The sequence below is a fragment of the Bufo bufo genome, chromosome 6, assembly GCF_905171765.1.
Source record: "Bufo bufo chromosome 6, aBufBuf1.1, whole genome shotgun sequence".
Taxonomy (NCBI): domain Eukaryota; kingdom Metazoa; phylum Chordata; class Amphibia; order Anura; family Bufonidae; genus Bufo; species Bufo bufo.
The window spans coordinates 65,642,023-65,666,847 of record NC_053394.1 but is presented as its reverse complement, the minus strand read 5'-3'; the positions used below and the strand labels follow the sequence as shown (position 1 = coordinate 65,666,847).

The 24,825-nt window shown below is 40.9% G+C and overlaps 1 protein-coding gene across 1 annotated transcript; it reads left to right on the top strand.

The window, feature by feature from the left end:
• Positions 1-14,100: 14,100 nt before the first annotated feature.
• On the top strand, positions 14,101-15,012 carry LOC121005510 (olfactory receptor 1019-like). The gene has a single exon (XM_040438278.1). It carries the CDS (start codon positions 14,254-14,256, stop codon positions 15,010-15,012), a length of 759 nt encoding a protein of 252 aa, XP_040294212.1. The 5' UTR covers positions 14,101-14,253.
• Positions 15,013-24,825: the final 9,813 nt, after the last annotated feature.

Genomic DNA, 24,825 nt, shown 5'->3' with positions numbered 1-24,825 from the left:
TGCTATCATATTCTGTTATTAAAAAAACAAATATTTTGGGCAAATGCTGTTTCTGTCATTGTTAAATACAAGCTTGAAATACTGCAATAATTTTATGGGTTTAAAAAAGCACCCTTTTTTGGCAATACCCTCTATCTGGGGCCAATGCAGCATTTGTCAGTGTGAAATTTAAGCTTGAAATACTGCAATAATTTTCTGGGTTTTAAAAATCACCCTTTTTGGGCAAAATACTAAATTTTGCAGCCCTTGCTGCATCTGTCAGTGTAAAATACAAGCGTTAGATATTGCTATCATATTCTGTTATTAAAAAAACTAATATTTTTGGCAAATGCTGCTTCTGTCATTGTTAAATACAAGCTTGAAATACTGCAATAATTTTCTGGGTTTAAAAAAGCACCCCTTTTTGGCAATACCCTCTATCTGGTGCCAATGCAGCATTTGTCAGTGTGAAATTTAAGCTTGAAATACTGCAATAATTTTCTGGGTTCTAAAAAACACCCTTTTAGGGCAAAATGCAAAATTTTACAGCCTTTGCTGTTTCTGTCAGTGTGAAATACAAGCGTTAGATACTGCTGTCATATTCTGCAATAAAAAAAAAACACCCATTTTGGGCAAATGCTGTTTCTGTCATTGTTAAATACAAGCTTGAAATACTGCAATAATTTTCTGGGTTTAAAAAAACACCCCTTTTGGCAATACCCTCCATCTGGGGCCTAAGCAGCATTTGTCAGTGTGAAATGTAAGCTTGAAATACTGCAATAATTTTCTGGGTTTTAAAAAACACCCTTTTTGGGCAAAATGCTAATATTTATAGCCCTTGCTGCATCTGTCAGTGTAAAATACAAGCGTTAGATACTGCTGTCATATTCTGTTATTAAAAAAACACCCACTTTGGGCAAAATATTAAATTTGCGGCATTTGCTGCATTTGTCATTGTTAAATACAAGCTTGAAATACTGCAATAATTTTCTGGGTTTAAAAAAGCACCCCTTTTTGGCAATACCCTAAATTTGGGGCCTATGCAGCATTTGTCAGTGTGAAATTTAAGCTTGAAATACTGCAATAATTTTCTGGGTTTTAAAAATCACCCTTTTTGGGCAAAATACAACATTTTGCAGACCTTGCTGCATCTGGCAGTGTGAAATACAAACGTTAGATACTGCTGTCATATTCTGTTATTAAAAAAACACCCATTTTGGGCAAAATACTAAATTTGCGGCATTTGCTGCTTCTGTCATTGTTAAATACAAGCTTGAAATACTGCAATAATTTTCTGGGTTTAAAAAAGCACCCCTTTTTGGCAATACCCTCTATCTGGGACCAATGCAGCATTTGTCAGTGTGAAATTTAAGCTTGAAATACTGCAATAATTTTCTGGGTTTTAAAAAACACCTTTTTAGGGCAAAATACTAACTTTTACAGCCCTTGCTGCATCTGTCAGTGTAAAATACAAGCGTTAGATACTGCTGTCATATTCTGCAATAAAAAAAAAACACCCATTTTGGGCAAATGCTGCTTCTGTCATTGTTAAATACAAGCTTGAAATACTGCAATAATTTCTGGGTTTAAAAAAGCACCCCTTTTTGGCAATACCCTCTATCTGGGGCCAATGCACCATTTGTCAGTGTGAAATTTAAGCTTGAAATACTGCAATAATTTTCTGGGTTTTAAAAAACACCCTTTTTGGGCAAAATACAAAATTTTACAGCCCTTGCTGCATCTGTCAGTGTAAAATACAAGCGTTAGATATTGCTATCATATTCTGTTATTAAAAAAAACTAACATTTTGGGCAAAATACCAAATTTACGGAGTTTGCTGCATCTGTCATTGTTAAATACAAGCTTGAAATACTGCAATAATTTTCTGGGTTTTAAAAATTACCCTTTTTGGGCAAAGTACTAAATTTTGCAGCCCTTGCTGCATCTGTCAGTGTAAAATACAAGCGTTAGATATTGCTATCATATTCTGTTATTAAAAAAACAAATATTTTGGGCAAATGCTGTTTCTGTCATTGTTAAATACAAGCTTGAAATACTGCAATAATTTTATGGGTTTAAAAAAGCACCCTTTTTTGGCAATACCCTCTATCTGGGGCCAATGCAGCATTTGTCAGTGTGAAATTTAAGCTTGAAATACTGCAATAATTTTCTGGGTTTTAAAAATCACCCTTTTTGGGCAAAATACTAAATTTTGCAGCCCTTGCTGCATCTGTCAGTGTAAAATACAAGCGTTAGATATTGCTATCATATTCTGTTATTAAAAAAACTAATATTTTTGGCAAATGCTGCTTCTGTCATTGTTAAATACAAGCTTGAAATACTGCAATAATGTTCTGGGTTTAACCCCTTAAGGACGCAGGGCGTATCGGTACGCCCTATTTCCCGAGTCCTTAAGGACTCAGGGCGTACCGGTACGTCCTAACTTGAAATCGGCATTCCGGCGCCCCAGGGGTTAATCGGAACGGGATTTCGGCTGAAATCATTCAGCCGGCATCCCGTAACAATGCAGGGGGGGGTCATTTGACCCCCCCGCATCGACGATCGCAGAAAACCGCAGGTCAATTCAGACCTGCGGTTTTCTGCGTTTCCGGTCCATTCGGGTGTCCTGTGACCCGATGAACCGGAAAAAGACTGCGATCGGTGGCGTAATTTTACACCACCTATCGCAGTCCGAGGATTTGGAGAGGCGGTGCTGGCCCTGGTGCTGAACGCCGCTGTCCAGGGTGCTGATTGGAGCAGGGGAGAGAGGCGCGAGATTCAAACTTCCTGCGCTCCTCTCTCCCCTCCTCTTCCTGTCCAGCACCCTGACCGTGCAGCACCGTCCAGAACGAGCTCCTGTGTCCCCACAATCGGCATCCATCACCCTCCTGCACCCATCGCCACCCAGGTAGGTTAGGGTCAGTGAGGGAGAGGCACCGTTAGGCAGGGAAAGAAGGGAAAAGTTAGTTAGAAAAAAAAAAAAAACTTTTATTTCAAACTTTCTTTGATCCATCCATCAGACCCCAGATCCCCCCCTGCCACTTGCCCCCCCCACCACCAGACCCCCCCACCACCAGACCCCCACCCCACCCCCCTTCCCCACCACCAAGCCCCCACCACCAGCCCCCCCCCCCTCCCCTGACCACCAGCCCCCTTACCACCACTTTTTTTTTCTGCGTGCGCTGACTGGCCGGCACTTTTTAGCGTCCGTCCAGTGTTAGCGCATCGCCCGCCCCACCACCCCACCGACCGCTGATCAGCGTTGTACCGCTGATCAGCAAGTTTGAACTTTTTTTTTCCTAACACTTGCCCTTTCTTTTTTTGCCTTTTTTAGTACGCGAACACCCGTTGCCCCTACACACACGCACATATAATAAAGGTTTCCACACACGCACACATACACGCACACACACCCATGGCCCGCCGGATGTTCTCGGCCGAGGAGGCATACGCCCAGATTGCCTCCGACTCTGAGAGCCCCAGTGAGGATGAGGATGACCCCACGTTCCTTTTATCATCCGCATCCTCCTCATCATCATCTGATGACGATGAGCCACCAAGGCGGCGGAGACGCCGCCAGGCGGAGCCAGGGGCCCCACATGCTAGGGATCCTGTGGCCCACCCCAGTACGAGCCGCCCTGGGGTTCGTACTGGTTTCCCGGCCCACCAAATAAGTCCACCGGAGCCCCCTGCCGATGAACTTAGCTGGTGTCCCCCAGTGGACTTTGAGCCTGAGATTCCGGATTTTGCTGGCAATCCTGGAATCCAGATTCCCACAGTGGGGTTTACTGAAATAGACTATTTTAGTTTTTTTTTCAGTAACCCACTGGTGAATCTGATGGTGGAGCAGACGAATCTGTACGCCCAACAGTTCGTCGCTCAAAACCCAGGCTCATTTTTGGCTAGACCCGGTGGCTGGACGCCGGTCAGTGCAGCCGAGATGAGGACATTTTGGGGCCTCGTGCTGCATATGGGTCTAGTCCAAAAACCCAGTGTCAGGCAATACTGGAGTGGGGACGTCCTATACCAGACCCCACTGTACAGTATGGTCATGACACGTCCCCGGTTTGAGGCCATCCGGAAATGTCTGCATTATTCCGATAATGCAGCATGTCCCCCCCGAAGTGATCCTGCCTATGACCGGCTGTACAAGATACGGCCGGTCATCGATCACTTTGGGGCCACATTTCAGCAGGCCTACGTACCTGGAAGGGAGGTCGCGGTTGATGAGTCTCTCGTTGCGTTCAAGGGGAGACTCAGTTTCCGCCAATATATTCCCACAAAGCGGGCGAGGTATGGCGTGAAGCTATACAAAATTTGTGAGAGTACCTCAGGGTACACTTACAAATTTCGTGTGTACGAGGGGCGAGATTCCCGGATTCAACCCCCAGAATGTCCCCCCACTCTGGGTGTTACCGGGAAACTCGTGTGGGACCTTATGTACCCACTGCTGGATAAGGGTTACCACTTGTACGTGGACAACTTTTATACCAGCATTCCCTTGTTCAGGTCCCTTGCCGCCAGATCCACGTTCGCTTGTGGGACCGTGCGGAAAAATCAACGCGGCCTCCCTGCCTACCCCCTCCAGGTACCTATCCCCAGGGGTGAGACCCGTGCACTTACCAGTGGAAACCTGTTGCTGGTCAGGTATAAGGACAAGAGGGATGTCCTTATGCTGTCCACAATCCACGGTAACGGCATAACCCCAGTCCCTGTGCGAGGTACCGCGGCAACGGTCCTCAAGCCCGATTGTATCGTCGCCTACAATCGGTATATGGGAGGAGTTGATCTCTCGGATCAAGTCCTCAAGCCATATAACGCCATGCGCAAAACCCGGGCATGGTACAAAAAAGTTGCGGTCTACTTGGTGCAGGTTGCCATGTACAACTCTTTTGTACTATCCCGAAGCGCTGGCAGCACAGGGACATTCCTCCAATTCTATGAGGCAGTCCTCAAGGACCTGATCTTTTCGGACCGGGAAAGAGCAGGCCGGAGTACCTCGGGAATTGGAGGCGCCCGGATCGTCCCTGGCCAACACTTTCCAGGTGTGGTCCCCCATACTGGAAAGAAGGGACGAACCCAAAAAAAGTGCAGAGTGTGTCGCAGGAGGGGGATACGGAAGGACACCACCACTCAGTGCGACACTTGCCCCGATCATCCGGGCCTCTGCGTTATCGATTGCTTCAGGGAGTATCACACTTCCATGGAGTACTAAATTTTTATAATCCCCAACAGTCCACTAGAGAACATAAAAAACTATGGCTCTCAGACTTTGGAGATACGGAAACATTTTTTTTTTCCCCAAAAAATATTAGTTTTAGTGCAGGCATCCTCAAACTGCGGCCCTCCAGATGTTGTAAAACTATAACTCCCAGCATGCCCAGACAACCTACAGCCATCAGCAGGGCATGGTGGGAATTGTAGTTTTACAACATCTGGAGGGCCGCAGTTTTTAGGATGCCTGCTTAGTGTCTCCAAAGTCTGAGAACCATACATATTGGGCATCGTCGCGTGCGTAAAAGTCGTCGCTATAAAAATAACTTTTGCCCAAACGCCTCGGATGAACGGTGTTAAAAATATAAAATAAAAACGGTGCCAAAACACTCATTTTTGGGCAAAATTTCCATTTGAATCCTTTTTGCCGGTAATAAAGCAAGGGTTAACCGCCAAACAAAACTCAATATTTATGGCCCTGATTCTGTAGTTTGCAGAAACACCCCATATGTGGTCGTAAATGGCTATATAGCCGCACGGCAGGGCATAGAACGAAGGGAACTCCATATGGTTTCTAGAAGGCAGATTTTGATGGACAGTTTTTTTTTTTGACACCATGTCCCATTAGAAGCCCCCCCTGATGTAGCCTAGACTAGAAACTCCAAAAAAGTGACCCCATCTAAGAAACTACACCCCTCAAGGTATTCAAAAGTTACTTTACAAACTATGTTAACCCTTTAGGTGTTCCACAAAACTAAATAGCGAATGTAGAAACAATTTTAGAATTTTTTTTTTGTTACATTGCCTCAAAAAAGAGTAATATAGAGCAACCAAAAATCATATTTACCCCTAAAATAGTCCCAAAACAACAACCACCTTATCCCGTAGTTTCCTAGATGGGGTCACTTTTGTGGAGTTTCTTCTCTAGGGGTGCATCAGGGGGCTTGAAAGGGTACATGGTGTAAATAAACCAGTCCAGCAAAATCTGCCTTCCAAAAACCATATGACGTTCCCCTTCTTCTATGTCCTGCCGTTTAGCCAAATAGTAGTTTACGACCACATATGGGGTGTTTCTGCAAACTACAGAATCGGGGCAACCCATTTTGAGTTTTGTTTGGCAGTTAACCCTTGTTTTACTCCTGGAAAAAAATGATTATTTTGGAAAATTTTCCAAAAAATAGAAATTTCAAAATTGTTTCTCCATCTGCCATCAACTCTTGTGGAACACCTAAAGGGTTAACAAAGTTTGTAAACCCAGTTTTGAATACCTTGAGGGGTGTACTTTCTTAGATGGAGTCACTTTTTTGAAATTTCTATTCTAGGGGTGCAACAGGGGGCTTCAAATGGGACATGGTATAAACAAAACCAGTCCTGCAAAATCTGCCTTCCAAAACCCATATGGTGTTCCCCTCCTTCCATGTGCTCCCGTTCGGCCAAACAGTAGTTTACGACCACATATGGGGTGTTTCTGCAAACTACAGAATCGGGGCAACCCATTTTGAGTTTTGTTTGGCAGTTAACCCTTGTTTTACTCCTGGAAAAAATTGATTATATTGGAAAATTTTCCAAAAAATAGAAATTTCAAAATTGTTTCTCCATCTGCCATCAACTCTTGTGGAACACCTAAAGGGTTAACAAAGTTTGTAAACCCAGTTTTGAATACCTTGAGGGGTGTACTTTCTTAGATGGAGTCACTTTTTTGAAATTTCTATTCTAGGGGTGCAACAGGGGGCTTCAAATGGGACATGGTATAAACAAAACCAGTCCTGCAAAATCTGCCTTCCAAAACCCATATGGTGTTCCCCTCCTTCTATGTGCTCCCGTTCGGCCAAACAGTAGTTTACGACCACATATGGGGTGTTTCTGCAAACTACAGAATCGGGGCAACCCATTTTGAGTTTTGTTTGGCAGTTAACCCTTGTTTTACTCCTGGAAAAAATTGATTATATTGGAAAATTTTCCAAAAAATAGAAATTTCTAAATTGTTTCTCCATCTGCCATCAACTCTTGTGGAACACCTAAAGGGTTAACAAAGTTTGTAAACCCAGTTTTGAATACCTTGAGGGGTGTACTTTCTTAGATGGAGTCACTTTTTTGAAATTTCTATTCTAGGGGTGCAACAGGGGGCTTCAAATGGGACATGGTATAAACAAAACCAGTCCTGCAAAATCTGCCTTCCAAAACCCATATGGTGTTCCCCTCCTTCTATGTGCTCCCGTTCGGCCAAACAGTAGTTTACGACCACATATGGGGTGTTTCTGCAAACTACAGAATCAGGGCAACCCATTTTGAGTTTTGTTTGGCAGTTAACCCTTGTTTTACTCCTGGAAAAAATTGATTATATTGGAAAATTTTCCAAAGATCAGAAATTTCAAAATTGTTTCTCCATCTGCCATCAACTCTTGTGGAACACCTAAAGGGTTAACAAAGTTTGTAAACCCAGTTTTGAATACCTTGAGGGGTGTACTTTCTTAGATGGAGTCACTTTTTTGAAATTTATATTCTAGGGGTGCAACAGGGGGCTTCAAATGGGACATGGTATAAACAAAACCAGTCCTGCAAAATCTGCCTTCCAAAACCCATATGGTGTTCCCCTCCTTCTATGTGCTCCCGTTCGGCCAAACAGTAGTTTACGACCACATATGGGGTGTTTCTGCAAACTACAGAATCGGGGCAACCCATTTTGAGTTTTGTTAGGCAGTTAACCCTTGTTTTACTACTGGAAAAAATTGATTATATTGGAAAATTTTCCAAAAAATATAAATTTCAAAATTGTTTCTCCATCTGCCATTAACTCTTGTGGAAGACCTAAAGGGTTAATAAAGTTTGAAAAAACAGTTTTGAATACCTTGAGGGGTGTAGTTTCTAGAATGGGGTCATTTTTGGGAGGTTTCTATTATCTAAGCCTCACAATATGACCTCAAACCTGAACTGGTCCATAAAAAGTGGGATTTTGAAGATTTCAGAAAATTTCAAAATTTGCTTCTAAACTTCTAAGCCTTGTAACATCCCCAAAAAATAAAATATCATTCCCAAAATGCTACAAACATGAAGTAGACATATGGGGAATGTAAAATCATCACAATTTTTGGGGGTATTACTATGTATTACAGAAGTAGAGAAACTGAAAGTTTGAAATTTGCTAATTTTTCAAAATTTTTGGTAAAAACTGTATTTTTTTATGCAAAAAAATTAACTTTTTTGACCCAATTTTAGCAGTGTCATGAAGTACAATATGTGACGAAAAAACAATCTCAGAACGGCCTGGGTAAGTCAAAGCGTTTTAAAGTTATCAGCACTTAAAGTGACAGTGGTCAGATTTGCAAAAAATGGCCAAGTCCTTAAGGTGAAATAGGGCCGAGTCCTTAAGGGGTTAAAAAAGCACCCCTTTTTGGCAATACCCTCTATCTGGTGCCAATGCTGCATTTGTCAGTGTGAAATTTAAGCTTGAAATACTGCAATAATTTTCTGGGTTCTAAAAAACACCCTTTTAGGGCAAAATACAAAATTTTACAGCCTTTGCTGTTTCTGTCAGTGTGAAATACAAGCGTTAGATACTGCTGTCATATTCTGCAATAAAAAAAAACACCCATTTTGGGCAAATGCTGTTTCTGTCATTGTTAAATACAAGCTTGAAATACTGCAATAATTTTCTGGGTTTAAAAAAGCACCCCTTTTGGCAATACCCTCCATCTGGGGCCTAAGCAGCATTTGTCAGTGTGAAATGTAAGCTTGAAATACTGCAATAATTTTCTGGGTTTTAAAAAACACCCTTTTTGGGCAAAATGCTAATATTTATAGCCCTTGCTGCATCTGTCAGTGTAAAATACAAGCGTTAGATACTGCTGTCATATTCTGTTATTAAAAAAACACCCACTTTGGGCAAAATATTAAATTTGCGGCATTTGCTGCATCTGTCATTGTTAAATACAAGCTTGAAATACTGCAATAATTTTCTGGGTTTAAAAAAGCACCCCTTTTTGGCAATACCCTACATTTGGGGCCTATGCAGCATTTGTCAGTGTGAAATTTAAGCTTGAAATACTGCAATAATTTTCTGGGTTTTAAAAATCACCCTTTTTGGGCAAAATACAACATTTTGCAGACCTTGCTGCATCTGGCAGTGTGAAATACAAACGTTAGATACTGCTGTCATATTCTGTTATTAAAAAAACACCCATTTTGGGCAAAATACTAAATTTGCGGCATTTGCTGCTTCTGTCATTGTTAAATACAAGCTTGAAATACTGCAATAATTTTCTGGGTTTAAAAAACCACCCCTTTTTGGCAATACCCTACATCTGGGGCCTATGCAGCATTTGTCAGTTTGAAAGTTAAGCTTGAAATACTGCAATAATTTTCTGGGTTTTAAAAAACACCCTTTTGGCCAAAATACTACCAAAATACTACCTGGCTACCTCGTCCGCTTCCACCTACACCGCTACATTCACTGCCTCCTCAACCTTCTACTTCATATGGTCCTCCACCTCATACTTTAAGATTATTTTTTTTAATTTGTACATATTTTATTTTATTTTATTTTATTTTATGCAATTTCACTAATTTTTCTGTTACATTTTCGGGTGACATTCACCAATTTTTGACTGTGATATACCCCTGCTCTACCTAGTAGACAGGTAAACAAATTTCACTAATTTGTCTGTTACATTTTCAGATGAAATTCACTAATTTTTGGCTGTGATATACCCCTGCTCTACCTAGTAGACAGGTTAATAATGTACTGACTGATGGGTCTGCCCCCTTCAACTTCTGGGTCTACACATTGGGCATATGGCCTGAGTTTGCCCTTTATGCCTTGGAGGTGCTGCCCTGCAGCTAGTGTATTGTCTGAATGTTTGTTTAGCATGGCTGCAGGGGGTTATAACAGGTTATATTTCCCAATGTTTTGGGGTATACCCTAATTTAAACAAAAAATAAATAAATAATAAAACCAAAAAGCAGTGTAGGCTACCTCCTCTTCTTTCACTGCAGCTTCCACCTACACCACCATATCCACCGCCTCCTCATCCTCCTACTCCATATGGACCTCGTCCTCCAAGATCTAGATTATTATTTTTTCTTTTTACGTATTTTATGTTATTTTAAGTCATTTCCCTGTCCAGATTTTTTTGCAGAGCACTTGCCATGCTCTTAACCACATTTTGCAGCCCTCTAGCCCTTTCCATGACTTTTTTACAGCAATTTTAGTGCTCAAAAGTTCGGGTCCCCATTGACTTCAGTGGGGTTCGGGGTCAAGTTTGGGTCAAGTTCGGGTCCCGAACATCCAGGTGTCCGCTCAACTCTAGGGATAACTTTTACCTACTAGATTATCCCTTAACTTATTTCAATATTAGAAAAAATATTTTTACAGAATTACAATATATTATTATTAGCAGTAGTTTACTTAAAACATTTGTTCTTTTTTGGTTGCTAAACTTTTCAGAATCATTACATAGAACAATTTAAATTACATTGTCATTGATTTCTCTTGGGAGCTCAATCTTTCCTAAAGGACTTAGAGTATAAAAGGTCACTGGAGAGCTGTTGAAGCTGTTAGGGTTGCTGAACCTCTGACACAGCACTGTTTTGTGTATTATTAGCTATTTGAATTAGGTAAGATTAATCATGAAAATGCATTATACAGTATGTGTACATAATATTTACTTGCTGAGAAAAAGTTGTTTTAAATATACACCTAAGATTGTATTTTCAAAGGGGATTCTCAACAAGTATTTGGTGACAGACACATAACACATAGTTTGGAGGGTTAGCAGTGGCCAAGTCCCCACCATGATTGTTTTAAGACATGTCCTATTCTTTTTTGCTATTTCACAAAACACTTTGTGGGAAGTTCTTTTTTCTTTAAATAACTATTTAACCTAGCTCTATACACAGTCATTCTTCACATTTCTATGTGACATTTCACTGTAGTGAGAATTGTTTTATCTATTTATATTTTTAATATGGGGAACAAAATTATCTATCTATCTATCTTCTATCTATACTTCATAAGACACACTTTTTTCCTTTAAAAGTGGTGGAAAAATGACAGTGTGTTCTATAAAGTGAATACTAGTGAGCACTACCATTATGGAAGTTCTCATTAGTATACAAGCGGAGTGGGGAGTGGTGTATGTAGTGCTACTAGTGCTGGTTCTACTCACCACTCCCTGGGCCCGTGCTGAACTGTCCTGACTGCGTACGGCATCAGGATGTAGTGTGCGCACTATGACCTGGTCATCTCGCAGTACAGTGTTGCCCCAGAGAAGAACATAAATGCAGGAAGAGCAGCTGGATGGGCAGAGTGGCTGAGCCGTCTGTAGAGGTAAGTTAATTTATAAATTTTTAGTTTGCTATGAGGTCTGATATGGGGGCTGATCTGAGGTCTGATATGGGGGCTGATCTGAGGTCTGATGAAGATTTGGGGTCTGATCTGAGGTCTTATTAAGATTGGTGGTCTTATCTGGGGGTCTGATCTGAGGTCTGATATGAGGGTCTGATCTGAGGTCTGATATGGGGATTTAATCTGAGGTCTGATGAAGATTGGGAGTCTTATCTGAGATCCAATGAAAGATTTTTTTTTTATTTTCCTCCTCTAAAACCTAGGTATGTCTTATAATTCGGTGCATCTTATAAAGTGAAAAATACAGTATATATTTATATTTTGTAAATTTTTTTTACGTTTTTGAACTTTTTTTTAAGTCCCTATTACCATTGCAGTATTTGGGAGATTCACTATGTTACCATGGAGCCCTTGCCACAGGCACATAGCTAAAGCAGTCCTCAGATCTCTCAGAGGGACTGAGGCTGCCACAGCAACTGAACGGCTCTCCTCGATTTTGGCATGGGGGAGCTGTTTTGGCCCGGAGAAAGACCTCTCGGATACTGTGGTTGTTACTGACCATGGCAATAGAGGGGTTAAATATCCATGATTAGCATTACAGCCGATCATAGACATTAGCTCCGGCAGCTATGGCCTTCGCTCAGCTTCTGACTGGGCACCATATTTAAATACCTGACTTCCACACTACACGTATGCGGGGGTCTGGAAGGCGTTAATGGTTATTCACAACGATTTTCCTGTTTTTTTCCTCATGCAGCCAGATGTCACTTTAAAGTTGGTAGTGAATTATAAAACTCATTATAGACAAAAGGTTTTTGCATGGTTTTTTTTGCACTGTGTTTGTGCATTTTTAGCATTTTTGGTGATTTTGTCAAAATCCACCATGCTATAGGTTTTTTTCAGGCTTTTTTTATCATAAAAATTCCTATGAAAGTTAAAAAATTCCTGTTCAAAGTAGACAGTTAAAAACGTTTAAACAAATGCATAAACACTTCAAAAAGTTAAAAAGAAATTAGAAAAAATACATGGCCTTTAACCACAAAAAAAGCAAAAAAATAAAAAGTGTGAAGGAGGCCTAAAGAATAACTACCAGAAAATTCATATTTTAGTTCTTTCAGTTTACAATAATAAATTGAAACAATATCCTCTTCTTCTGTTAAAGTGTAAACATTACAGGCCTCCTTTTTATTCCAATGAATAATAATATCATTGACAAGATTTTCAGACCCTGTGTGCCGGCAATTCACTTTCATCATAGGAACAATGCGCCTTTTGCAGCATGTGGTAGGAAAATTGAAGCTGGAACCTGGTTTGTTACTGCGATAATAAATTTGCCCCATGACAATATGGCAGAATTCGGTATGGTGAACCTTGGGCTTGGGACTTCAACTTCTACTAACTTTAAATATATTTTTGTAATGTTTTATTGGGCAAAAATATATTTTATGGCTTTTCCAGTCTTTTTTGTAACGTCAATGTAGAGCTTCTGGTAGGTCTTCTATTCTTGCTTCCTATGGCTTAAAGTTAAAGGGGTTTTGTCACTTCAGCAAATAGCATTTATGATGTAGAGAAAGTTAATGAGCATGAGATGCTCCGATGCTAGCCTCATGGGTGGTGCGTGGGTGAAAATAAGGGTATGTTCGGGTTCAGCTCTGAACCCAGACAACCCTTTTAACTTTCTCTACATGATAAGTGTCACTTGCTGAATTGACAAAACCCCTTTAAATACGGTGAATTCCTCTTTTTTCAGCTACCCCAACCACCACCAACTACTCATCCTTCTACAAACACTTCATGAGTATTGCTCTGGTCAGGTTACATACAACCAGTATCTTGATTCCTTTCAGTTATAGGGGTTGTTTGGCAACACCTAACTTTTCAGTAATGTTTAGAATTGTTTAGAAAAGAAAAACAAATTGATAAATCACGAATCCCTGTTACTGGCATTCTGACACTTACTGGGTCATTACTGGTCTCCTCGTCCTCATCCAATCTCCACAGATAGGACATGTCCATTAAACCAGTTGCTGGCCTACCGGTGACCCACCTTGGCCATTTATTGGCTGAGGAGGTATATAATTCCGTTTTCTGTGTATCAAGACTGGACTAGGAAAAGTAGAAAACAGGTGATCCAGTAAATGTTAGAGTGGTAGTGGTGCAGGATTGGTGAGTAATGCTAGACTACCTCTTTAAGGTACAATTATCATCAGCACATGTTTGTAGGTGCCAGCAAGAAAAGATCTGGAAAACAATGAACAATTAACACAGAATGGATACATTTTTTTTTTTTTAGCTAAAACTGGAATGCTGCATCAGTAGGTTTACAGTGAGCAATTACTAGCATTTTTTAGACGTCTGATGGACCATGAAATAAGCACTGTGCTATTATTCCAACAAAATTTATTTAATCAGTGATACAATTGAAATATTTATTAATGCTTCAGGAAATGTGGTTTGTATATTGAAACACATACAAAAGTTCAAGATACATTTTATCAATGGCAACATATGGCTATTTTATTCTGGGAAGGGCAATCTATTAAATGCAAAGACAAGAAGAATACAATGCGACAGAATTCTCCATCCTAGGCTTGTCAGAAATACCAGAACTTCAGTTACCAATTTTTGTAACAGTTCTACTTCTCTATATTCTCATTATTTTGGGGAATTTTGCAATTATTGTGGTCATATGGGGAAATCCTCACTTACACCGTCCTATGTATATTTTATTGCTGAACCTTTCTCTCATTGATATTGCTTACACATCAAATATTCTGCCCAAATTGTTGAATATATTTCTCACTAAAAGAAAAATGATCTCATTTGTTGCCTGTATGGTTCAATTATACTTCTTCATTGCCTTGGCTAGCATCGAGGTCACTTTACTTGCAGCCATGGCATATGACCGCTACATTGCAATCTGCCAACCGCTTCGTTATACATCTCTGATGAGTCTGAAACATTGCACAGGACTTGCAATATCTGCATGGATCATTGGTCTAATGGATCCAACAGCACATTTGTCCCTTGTATCTAAGCTATCATTCTGTGCATCTCATCATATTGACCATTTTTTCTGTGACCTCGCACCTCTTCTTAAGATTTCTTGCAGTGACACATCTAAAGTAGAGATGATGAATTACATTGTTGGTAGCCTTTTGACTCTTTCTACATTCTTTCTCACATTGATCTCTTATGTATCAATCATTTTTACCATACTGAAGATCAAATCTGCAGAAGGACGATATAAAGCATTTTCTACCTGTTCTTCTCACCTCACATGTATAAGTATTTTCTATGGAACAATTATTTGTTTGTATATGAGGCCAGCATCAAGTTATTATCCAGAACAAGATAAGTTTTTTGCCCTTTTATATATTGTTTTGGTACCTTTATTGAATCCTATAATTTACAGCTTGAAAAATAATGATTTCAAAGATGGGCTTCAGAAAATTAGACACAAGTTGACCTTATAAATTACAGTACTCTTAATCTGAATATGTATATGACTCTTAAACAGTATATTTGCATCATGTTGCAATGGATTTGTTCATACTCAATAATAATGTTCAATGTAGAGATCCAAATGGATTCTTTCTTGGTACAACTACGAAGTGGAATTCGATCAGAATTTCAGGATAAATTCGATTCGCCTAGAAGCCGAATTTCCTCGTGCTTCGTGTCAGCGACTCGATTTAACCTGAAATAGTATAAAAAACAAAAAAATTTAAACTTACCTCCTCCAATTGCTTGTGATGGGCCTCCAGCCTCCATCTTGCTTAAAGATCTTGGCCGAATTCCCATGCGGCACGAGATTACACAGGATTTTGGACGAGATCTTCAAGCAAGATGGCGGCTGGCCCGTTGCGAGTAAAATGGAGGTGATAAATTTGATTTTACAGGGTTTGAATTATTAAATTTACCTTCAGATGCCACGATCATGTATGAACACGGCATCTGAGGGGTACAATGACGGGGGCGGCGCTATCGCCCGCTACTTAGTTGCACCCGCTACTTACAAAATAATGCGCTTTGTGACAAATTCATCATGAAGCAAATAATTTCTTAAAAATCGGTGAAGCAGCCGAATCAAATTTTTTATAAATTTGCTCATCTCAACTCGAGGACCACCTGGTGGCTAAAACCATAAATCTTCCTGCCTATCATCACAAATTATGTCTCTAGTTTCTCAACGTTGGGTCACCTATAAAATCAAGGTCTGGATTCTACTGACGGTATTTATTCTCCTGATGGCGATATGTCAGTACAATTCATTACAGCTGATGTCGGGCAGAGACAAACAGAATTATAAATTATTATAATGCTGTCAGGTCCCATCACAAGAGCAGAGTTCAGGCTGGGAAATAATGCTCACATACATGTTTCCCACAGTGAACACACTCCTCTGAGACTGGCCTAATTTTTAACTATACTAGTTTGAATGTGTTTTTTGGTTCACCTTTAAATCACTTCTAAATCTGTGAAAGTTATTCTGCAATTAATGCTTCTTGCTAGTTATTGAACAGTCTTGGCTATAAGTTTTTCTATTACCATTAGAGATGAGTGAATAAAAGTTGACGAAGTAGAATTCGATTCGAATTTCTGGAAAAATTTAATTCGCACCGAAGCAGAGTTTCCTCATGCTTAGTGGTAACGAATTGCATTTTTTCCCTAATATGGCTGCTGTACGTGTTAGGACATGGAGCAAAGAACTCTGGGAATGAGGGATCACCCACAATGCCATCAGAAGCCAGCCAGCCCCTATCATGTCACAGCCCTATAAATGAAATATTTAGGCACTCAGGTTGAAAATTTTGCAATTCAAGTATGGTTTTATTTCATATTTTCTGCATCATCCATTTGCCCGTGGTATATATAAATAAATGACAGAATATTTCCGATCAGACGTTTCGGTCACGATTGACCTTCATCAGCGGTCATATTATCTAGAATAATATTAAATACATGTCTTGAATGGGTCGTTTTTCAGATAGCAGAGCATGAAGTTAAATATCATAATTATAATAATAGTCTAACTATAAATAATCTACAAGCAAAATTTGATATAGTTATAGCAGCAGGGTAAGATGGTGTCCAGAGGTAGATAAATACATATAAATACATAGAGTCCGTGAAACATGATTTACATACTGATGGTGGTGGAAAAACATAATGGTTTAGGGAGCATGATTATATAGATCTAGATATACGCGTACCGTGGGAAGAAGGTATGGTGGACATAGTAAACATGATTATATGATTATATGGGGATTTGATTTGGAAACATGATCGTACAAAACATAGTCATCTCATCTGTGTCAAATACCGCAGAATACATCTCATCTGTGTCAAATATGGAACCACTAATAAGAATAGCTTGCAACATGCATATATATGTAAGGGCATATTTTCTGTGTCAAATACAGCAGAATACATGTCATCTGTGTCAAATATGAAACCACTAATAAGAATAGCTTGCATCATGCATATACAGTACAGACCAAAAGTTTGGACACACCTTCTCATTCAAAAAGTTTTCTTTATTTTCATGACTATGAAGGCATCAAAACTATGAATTAACACATGTGGAATTATATACATAACAAACAAGTGTGAAACAACGGAAAATATGTCATATTCTAGGTTCTTCAAAGTAGCCACCTTTTGCTTTGATTACTGCTTTGCACACTCTTGGCATTCTCTTGATGAGCTTCAAGAGGTAGTCCCCTGAAATGGTTTTCACTTCACAGGTGTACCCTGTCAGGTTTAATAAGTGGGATTTCTTGCCTTATAAATGGGGTTGGGACCATCAGTTGCGTTGAGGAGAAGTCAGGTGGATACACAGCTGATAGTCCTACTGAATAGACTGTTAGAATTTGTATTATGGCAAGAAAAAAGCAGCTAAGTAAAGAAAAACGAGTGACCATCATTACTTTAAGAAATGAAGGTCAGTCAGTCAGCCGAAAAATTGGGAAAACTTTGAAAGTAAGGGCTATTTGACCATGAAGGAGAGTGATGGGGTGCTGCGCCAGATGACCTGGCCTCCACAGTCACCGGACATGAACCCAATCGAGATGGTTTGGGGTGAGCTGGACCGCAGAGTGAAGGAAAAAGGTCCAACAAGTGCTAAGCATCTCTGGGAACTCCTTCAAGACTGTTGGAAGACCATTTCAGGGGACTACCTCTTGAAGCTCATCAAGAGAATGCCAAGAGTGTGCAAAGCAGTAATCAAAGCAAAAGGTGGCTACTTTGAAGAACCTAGAATATGACATATCTTCAGTTGTTTCACACTTGTTTGTTATGTATATAATTCCACATGTGTTAATTCATAGTTTTGATGCCTTCATAGTCATGAAAATAAAGAAAACTCTTTGAATGAGAAGGTGTGTCCAAACTTTTGGTCTGTACTGTATATGTATATATATAAAGGCACCGGGGTCAGGCATAGAGGGGTGGCCACGTAGTCATATCATTTGTATCAAATAAAGCCCAATACATTTAATTAACCCCGAATGCTATTCCTACAAAGGGTATCTTGTATATAGATATGGAGGCATGAAAGAATGGCAACATGAAGGCATGCAATAGATTCTCATGGTTGGTCAAAGTAATTTGACGATGGAGCTTCACATACACTTGTGGAAAAAAGATTAGAGTCAAACATATACATGTAGGGTGGATAGTGGTATTCCTGGGGCGCTGGATGCTGGTTTATCGGTGTTAACCGCCGTTTAAATAGTGTGCTCCACAGTGGTTCCGGTCATATGACCGGAAGAGGCGTGATACGTGGAGCGCACGCGTGCGTTCCATATGGCGGAAGTCCCAGTGAGCACTATGTGGAGCGCAATGGTTCCAATCACCTGACCGGACATGACGAGGTGTGTGGAGCGCATGTATGCATTCCACGTACTATCACATGGGCGGAAGTGGTCTATGTATGTATTCCATTGGGTACGATTGTAGATTGGAATAGACATTTGATCTATATCTGAACCGGCGTCATTTATCCCCACATATAGTTGGATCTAGTATACATTATATAATGTTGGATACTGAATGTCTGGTGGAGTGGCAGAAAACAATCTATTAGTGGGGGGAGAGTGCAATTAATCTGTAAAAATTGATATGGAATGAGAACGGTTGGGGAGGGGGCAATTAGATCTGTAAGTGTTGGTCAGGAATGAGAATGGTTGTCAAGGAATTATCATTAAAAGAAGCATTTGAAAAAGAATGGTGGCACTAATGGGGAGGGGGGTGGGTTGGCCTCGTGGGTGTAGAGATAGGTTAATAACATATTGCTGCAGGGGTGATCTTATAAGAAGTGGGGAGACTGCCTTAAAAATATAGACAAGTTGGTAGGAAAACTGATATGAAACTTGGTGATGAAAATAAGGAAAAGGTCATTAAAGAAATGTTGCACTAATTAAAGGGGTGGGTAAGCCCAATTGAGATCTGTATGTTAGGGATTGTTGTGCCATAATGGACTTTATCATGGTATATTCTACACGTGTGTGTGTGTATATATAGGACTGTTTAGTCCTATGGGTATATGGGAGAAAAAATCTCTATCATAAAATAAAGGGGTATATGTCTAGTCAAGGGAGGGGAGAGGAAAAGGAGGGGGGGGGGGAAGGGAAGCATGGGAAGCAGAAGCCAATACCTCACCCTCGCCCGCTTGTGGACAATTCAGTGAGTCTGTAGAAAGAAGGAAAGATACATATGTCAATATACATCAATAATATCACAAGTTTATGAAAAAATCACATTGTTCCCAGTTTATGGATCCAGAGGGCCTCCCTCTGTTTCAGGAGGAGCGTCCTGTTACCTCCTCTCCTTGGTTGATCAATTTGCTCCAGGATTTGGAAACTAAGCTGGGAAATTTGTTTCTCTAGAAAATGTTGAGGTATAGGTAAGAAAGTATGGCCTAGTCTGATTATTGATTTGTGCTTGCTTATCCGGTCCCTGATGTATTGTGTTGTCTCGCCGACGTATCCGAGGCCACATGGACATTTTATTAGGTAAACGACGAAGCTCAAATCACAGGTATAGAATCCATTAATCGTAATGGCCTTTGATTGGCACCTAACAGCCCTTGATTGGCACCAGTGACACCTTTTGAACTGAGTACGGTTCCTCACTTTACTACAGAACACAGCCCTATAAATAGCCTCAGCCATCTTGGATTCAGCCATTTTCCAGCGTACTTAGTGCAGGGAGAGACATCAGAAGGCGCTAGGGACAGTGCTAGGAAAAACTTTATTGTGCTGAAAAATCGATTTACAAGTTCAGGAAAAGATTATTCAAGGTGTAGGGAAATGATAGGGAGGCATCATCTACACTATAAAAGGAGAACAGGGTGCAATAGGAGAGTGTAAAGCCTGGGTAATAGGAGCGATTCTATCACACCTCGCTGCACTAATTGGGGATCCAAATTGGTGTTATACTGCTGTTTTTAGGTTGTTTGCACTATATGACACATCACTAATTCCAGCAAACCATGCTTGTGATTGGGGTGCAAGTTCGGTGTGATGCAGCCATTTACGGGGTGCATTAGCTGTTCTGCGTTGATTTTACATTGTTTAACTTTTTTGGGGGGCGTGTATTAATAGAGGGGAAAAAATGAAAAAATATATTTCATAATTGCTGTTTTGCGGTGAAGTTACCTTGTACTACAGTCATTTACAGGGTGTATTATTAGGAAAGATGCGTACGTCCTATTAGCCCTTTTTCTGTGTTAATTTTACATTGTTTTACTTTTTTGGGGAAGTGAATTAATAGGAAAAAAAAAAGGGAAAAATATATGTCATAATTAGAATTGAGCGAACCCGAACTGCAAAGTTTGAGTCCGTACCGAATTTTGCAAGTTCGGGTATCCAGACCCGAACCCAAACTTTGCAGTAAAAGTTTGGGTACTAGTTCAGTGTTTGGCCATTTAATAAAGCTTGTTGAAAGGCTCATTTGAATACGCGTCTAATTTTGTACTAAGCATCAATTGCATGTATAGTATAGGTTTGTCTATCTCCCAGACCATCACTACTACAAGAACTGGAACTTTACTTGGTCCTTCTGTTCCACGTCTGATTAATCACAGGGACTGATCCCTCCTGCTGCTTATTAAATACCATACGTTCTTGTGTGTTGTACCTCCAATGCAATGCTATTGTTCTTTTTTGGATTTACTTACCTGTACCGGCTCTGATTCATTGTATTGTAACACTAAATGATCAATGTCCAAAATTGGTCTTGTATACCATGTTTGTATTATTTTATACATGTTATAAAATTAATAAACAGATTTTAAAAAGCAAGAAAGGCTGCAGGGCAGCCAATCAACAAGCTTTTAAGGCTACTTTCACAATTAGCGTTTTTTTGCGGATCCGTCATTTCCGTTACAATAATACAACCGCATGCATCCGTCATGAATGGATCCGGTTGTATTATGTCTTATATAGCCATGACAGATCCGTCATGAACACCATTGAAAGTCAATGGGGGACGGATCAGTTTTCTATTGTGTCAGAAAAAACTGATCCGTCCCCTGTGTGTCAGGACGGATCCGTCTTGCTCCGCACCACATGGCGGACAGAAAAACGCTGCAGGCAGCTTTTTGGTGTCCGCATCCAGAGCAGAATGGTGACTGAACAAAAGCAAACTGATGCATTAATCTGGCTGTTAATTCTGTGAGTGACCTACTGTACAGCGATCATTTGTGGGTGCAACGCACCATCTTTGTACCCTTGACACAAAGATACAATAGTTACTCTGTCTGTTAGTTCGGTGGGTGACATATACTCATTTTTGGTCTGAGGTACACCTGCACTGCATATATGACAGCGAAATTAATATAGTTAATCCGTCTGTTAGTTCGGTGGGTGAAATATACAAATTTTTTGTGTGAGGTACACCTGCACTGCATCCGTCACAAGGAAATAATTATAGTTAATCCGTCTGTTAGTTCAAAGGGTGAAATATACCTATTTTTTTGTGTGAGGTACACCTGCACTGCATCTGTAAAAGGGAAATTAACATAGTTAATCCATCTGTTAGATCGGTGGGTGACATATACCCATTGTATGTGTGAGGTAAACCTGCACTGCGTCCGTGACAGGGAAATTAATATAGTTAATCTGTCTGTTAGTTCAGTGGGTGACATATACCCATTTTTGGTGTGAGGTACTGTACACCTGCACTGCATCCGTAACAGGGAAATTAATATAGTTAATCCGTCTGTTAGTTCAGTGGGTGACATATACCCATTTTTTTGTCTGAGGTACACCTGCACTGCATCCGTGGCTAGAGATGTCCCAAACTATTCGCCGGCGAACAGTTACCGCCGAACATAGCTTGTTCGCGTTCGCCGCGGGGGGCGAACATATGCGATGTTCGGTCCGCCCCCTATTCATCATCATTGTGTAAACTTTGACCCTGTACCTCACAGTCAGCAGATGCATTCCAGCGAATCAGCATCATACCCTCCCTCCCAGACCCTCCCACCTCCTGGACAGCATCCATTTTAGATTCATTCGGAAGCTGCATTCTTAGTGAGAGGAGGGACAGTGTAGCTGCTGCTGATTTAATAGGGAAATTGATAGCTAGGCTAGTGTATTCAGTGTCCACTACAGTCCTGAAAGACTCATCTGATCTCTGCTGTAGGAACATCAGTCTGCTTTTTTTCCCCCTGTGTAATCTAATTGCAGTTTCCTGCCAGCCAACGTGTGTGTCAGGCTCACAGCGCATACTGTGCCCACTTGCCCAGCGCCACCACTCATATCTGGTGTCACAGTAGCATGCATTTAAAAAAAACCAAAACTTTTTTGACTGTGAATAAATAGCAGTCAGTTGCCGACACGTGTTTGTGTGTTTAAGGCCCAGCTGCAAGTGCATAGTGTCACCAGCGCAACTCATATCTGGTGTCATAGTAGATTACATTTAAGAAAAACAACAATTTTGACTGTGAATAAATAGCAGTCAGTTGCCGACACGTGTTTGTGTGTTTAAGGCCCAGCTGCAAGTGCATAGTGTCACCAGCGCAACCCATATCTGGTGTCATAGTAGATTACATTTAAAGAAAAACAACAATTTTGACTGTGAATAAATAGCAGTCAGTTGCCTGCACATGTTTGTGTGTTTAAGGCCCAGCTTCAAGTGCATAGTGTCACCAGCGCAACTCATATCTGGTGTCACAGTAGATTACATTTAAAGAAAAACAGCAATTTTGACTGTGAATAAATAGCAGTCAGTTGCCTGCACGTGTTTGTGTGTTTAACCCCTTAGGGACGCATGACGTACCGGTACGGACCCGAGCCCTAACATTATCGTAAAAGTCCGGGTTCGGGTTCGGTGTTCGGCGCTTTCTTGGCGCTTTTTGAAAGGCTGCAAAGCAGCCAATCAACAAGCGTCATACTACTTGCCCCAAGAGGCCATCACAGCCATGCCTACTATTGGCATGGCTGTGATTGGCCAGTGCAGCATGTGACCCAGCCTCTATATAAGCTTGGGTCACGTAGCACTGCACGTCACTCTGCTGTTACAAGTGTAGGGAGAGGTTGCAGCTGCGACGTTAGGGTGAGATTAGGCAGTGATTAACTCCTCCAAAACACTTAAGACAGTGATCGATCTACAGCTGTGGATCATTGAACTGCTGCTATACAATTGCTCACTGTTTTTAGGCTGCCCAGAGCGTTTTTCAGTCACTTTTTTCTGGGGTAATCGGCGGTCATTTTGTGGCTTGTGGTGCGCCAGCACAAGCTGCCACCAAGTCCATTTAACCATCAATAGTGTAGTTATTTTTTGCTATATCCTACATCAGGGGCAAGCTGTCACCAAGTCCATTTAACCATCAATAGTGTGGCTATTTTTTGGCTATATCCTACATCAAGGGCAAGCTGCCACCAAGTCCATTTAACCATCAATAGTGTGGTTATTTTTTGGCTATATCCTACATCGGGGGCAAGCTGCCACCAAGTCCATTTAACCATCAATAGTGTGGTTATTTTTTGGCTATATCCTACATCAGGGGCAAGCTGCCACCAAGTCCATTTAATCATCAATAGTGTGGTTATTTAAATCTATCCCTAAAAGGGTATATTAGATTCAAGGTGCTGATAGGGTCATTCTCAATAACTTCACACACACGCTACTGCAATATCCAAGTCTAATTCTGTCCGTAAACGTATACCTGTCACCCAACGCCTAAATAATAGGCCTCAAATTTATATTCAGCTAAATCTGTGGCTATTGCTGTAGCTGCTCAAGTTATTTTGTGTCCGTCAAAGCACAGTTTTTGTTCTGGGTTGAAATACAATTCCCAACCTAGCAATTTTCTAAATTAGTGGTTTCTGCTGTATCAGGCCTAGTTTAAATCTATCCCTAAAAGGGTATATTAGATTCAAGGTGCTGATAGGGTCATTCTCAATAACTTCACACACACGCTACTGTGCATATCCAAGTCTAATTCTGTCCGTAAACGTATACCTGTCACCCAGCGCCTGAATAATAGGCCTCAAATTTATATTCAGCTAAATCTGTCATTACTGCAGTGCCTGTATTAGTGTAATACGGTACCTAAATAGATAGCCAGATAGTGTTAGGTGTCTGTAAAAAAAGGCCTGAATTTGAATTCAATACATTGGGCCAAAAAATATTTTTCTTATTGTGGTGAACGGTAACAATGAGGAAAACATCTAGTAAGGGACGCGGACGCGGACATGGTCGTGGTGGTGTTAGTGGACCCTCTGGTGCTGGGAGAGGACGTGGCCATTCTGCCACAGCCACACGTCTTAGTGTACAAACTACCTCAGGTCCCAGTAGCCGCCAGAATTTACAGAAATATTTGGTGGGGCCCAATGCCGTTTTAAGGATGGTAAGGCCTGAGCAGGTACAGGCATTAGTCAATTGGGTGGCCGACAGTGGATCCAGCACGTTCACATTATCTCCCACCCAGTCTTCTGCAGAAAGCGCACAGATGGCGCATGAAAACCAAGCCCATCAGTCTGTCACATCACCCCCATGCATATCAGGGAAACTATCTGAGCCTCAAGTTATGCAGCAGTCTCTTATTCTGTTTGAAGACTCTGCTGGCAGGGTTTCCCAAGGGCATCCACCTAGCCCTTCCCCAGCGGTGGAAGACATAGAATGCACTAACGCACAACCACTTATGTTTCCTGATGATGAGGACATAGGAATACCACCTCAGCACGTCTCTGAAGATGACAAAACACAGGTTCCAACTGCTGCGTCTTTCTGCAGTGTGCAGACTGAACAGGAGGTCAGGGATGAAGACGATGCAG

Coding starts and splice junctions, on each gene's coding strand:
- LOC121005510 (XM_040438278.1), top strand. CDS start 14,254: ATGTATATTTTATTGCTGAACCTTTCTCTCATTGATATTGCTTACACA.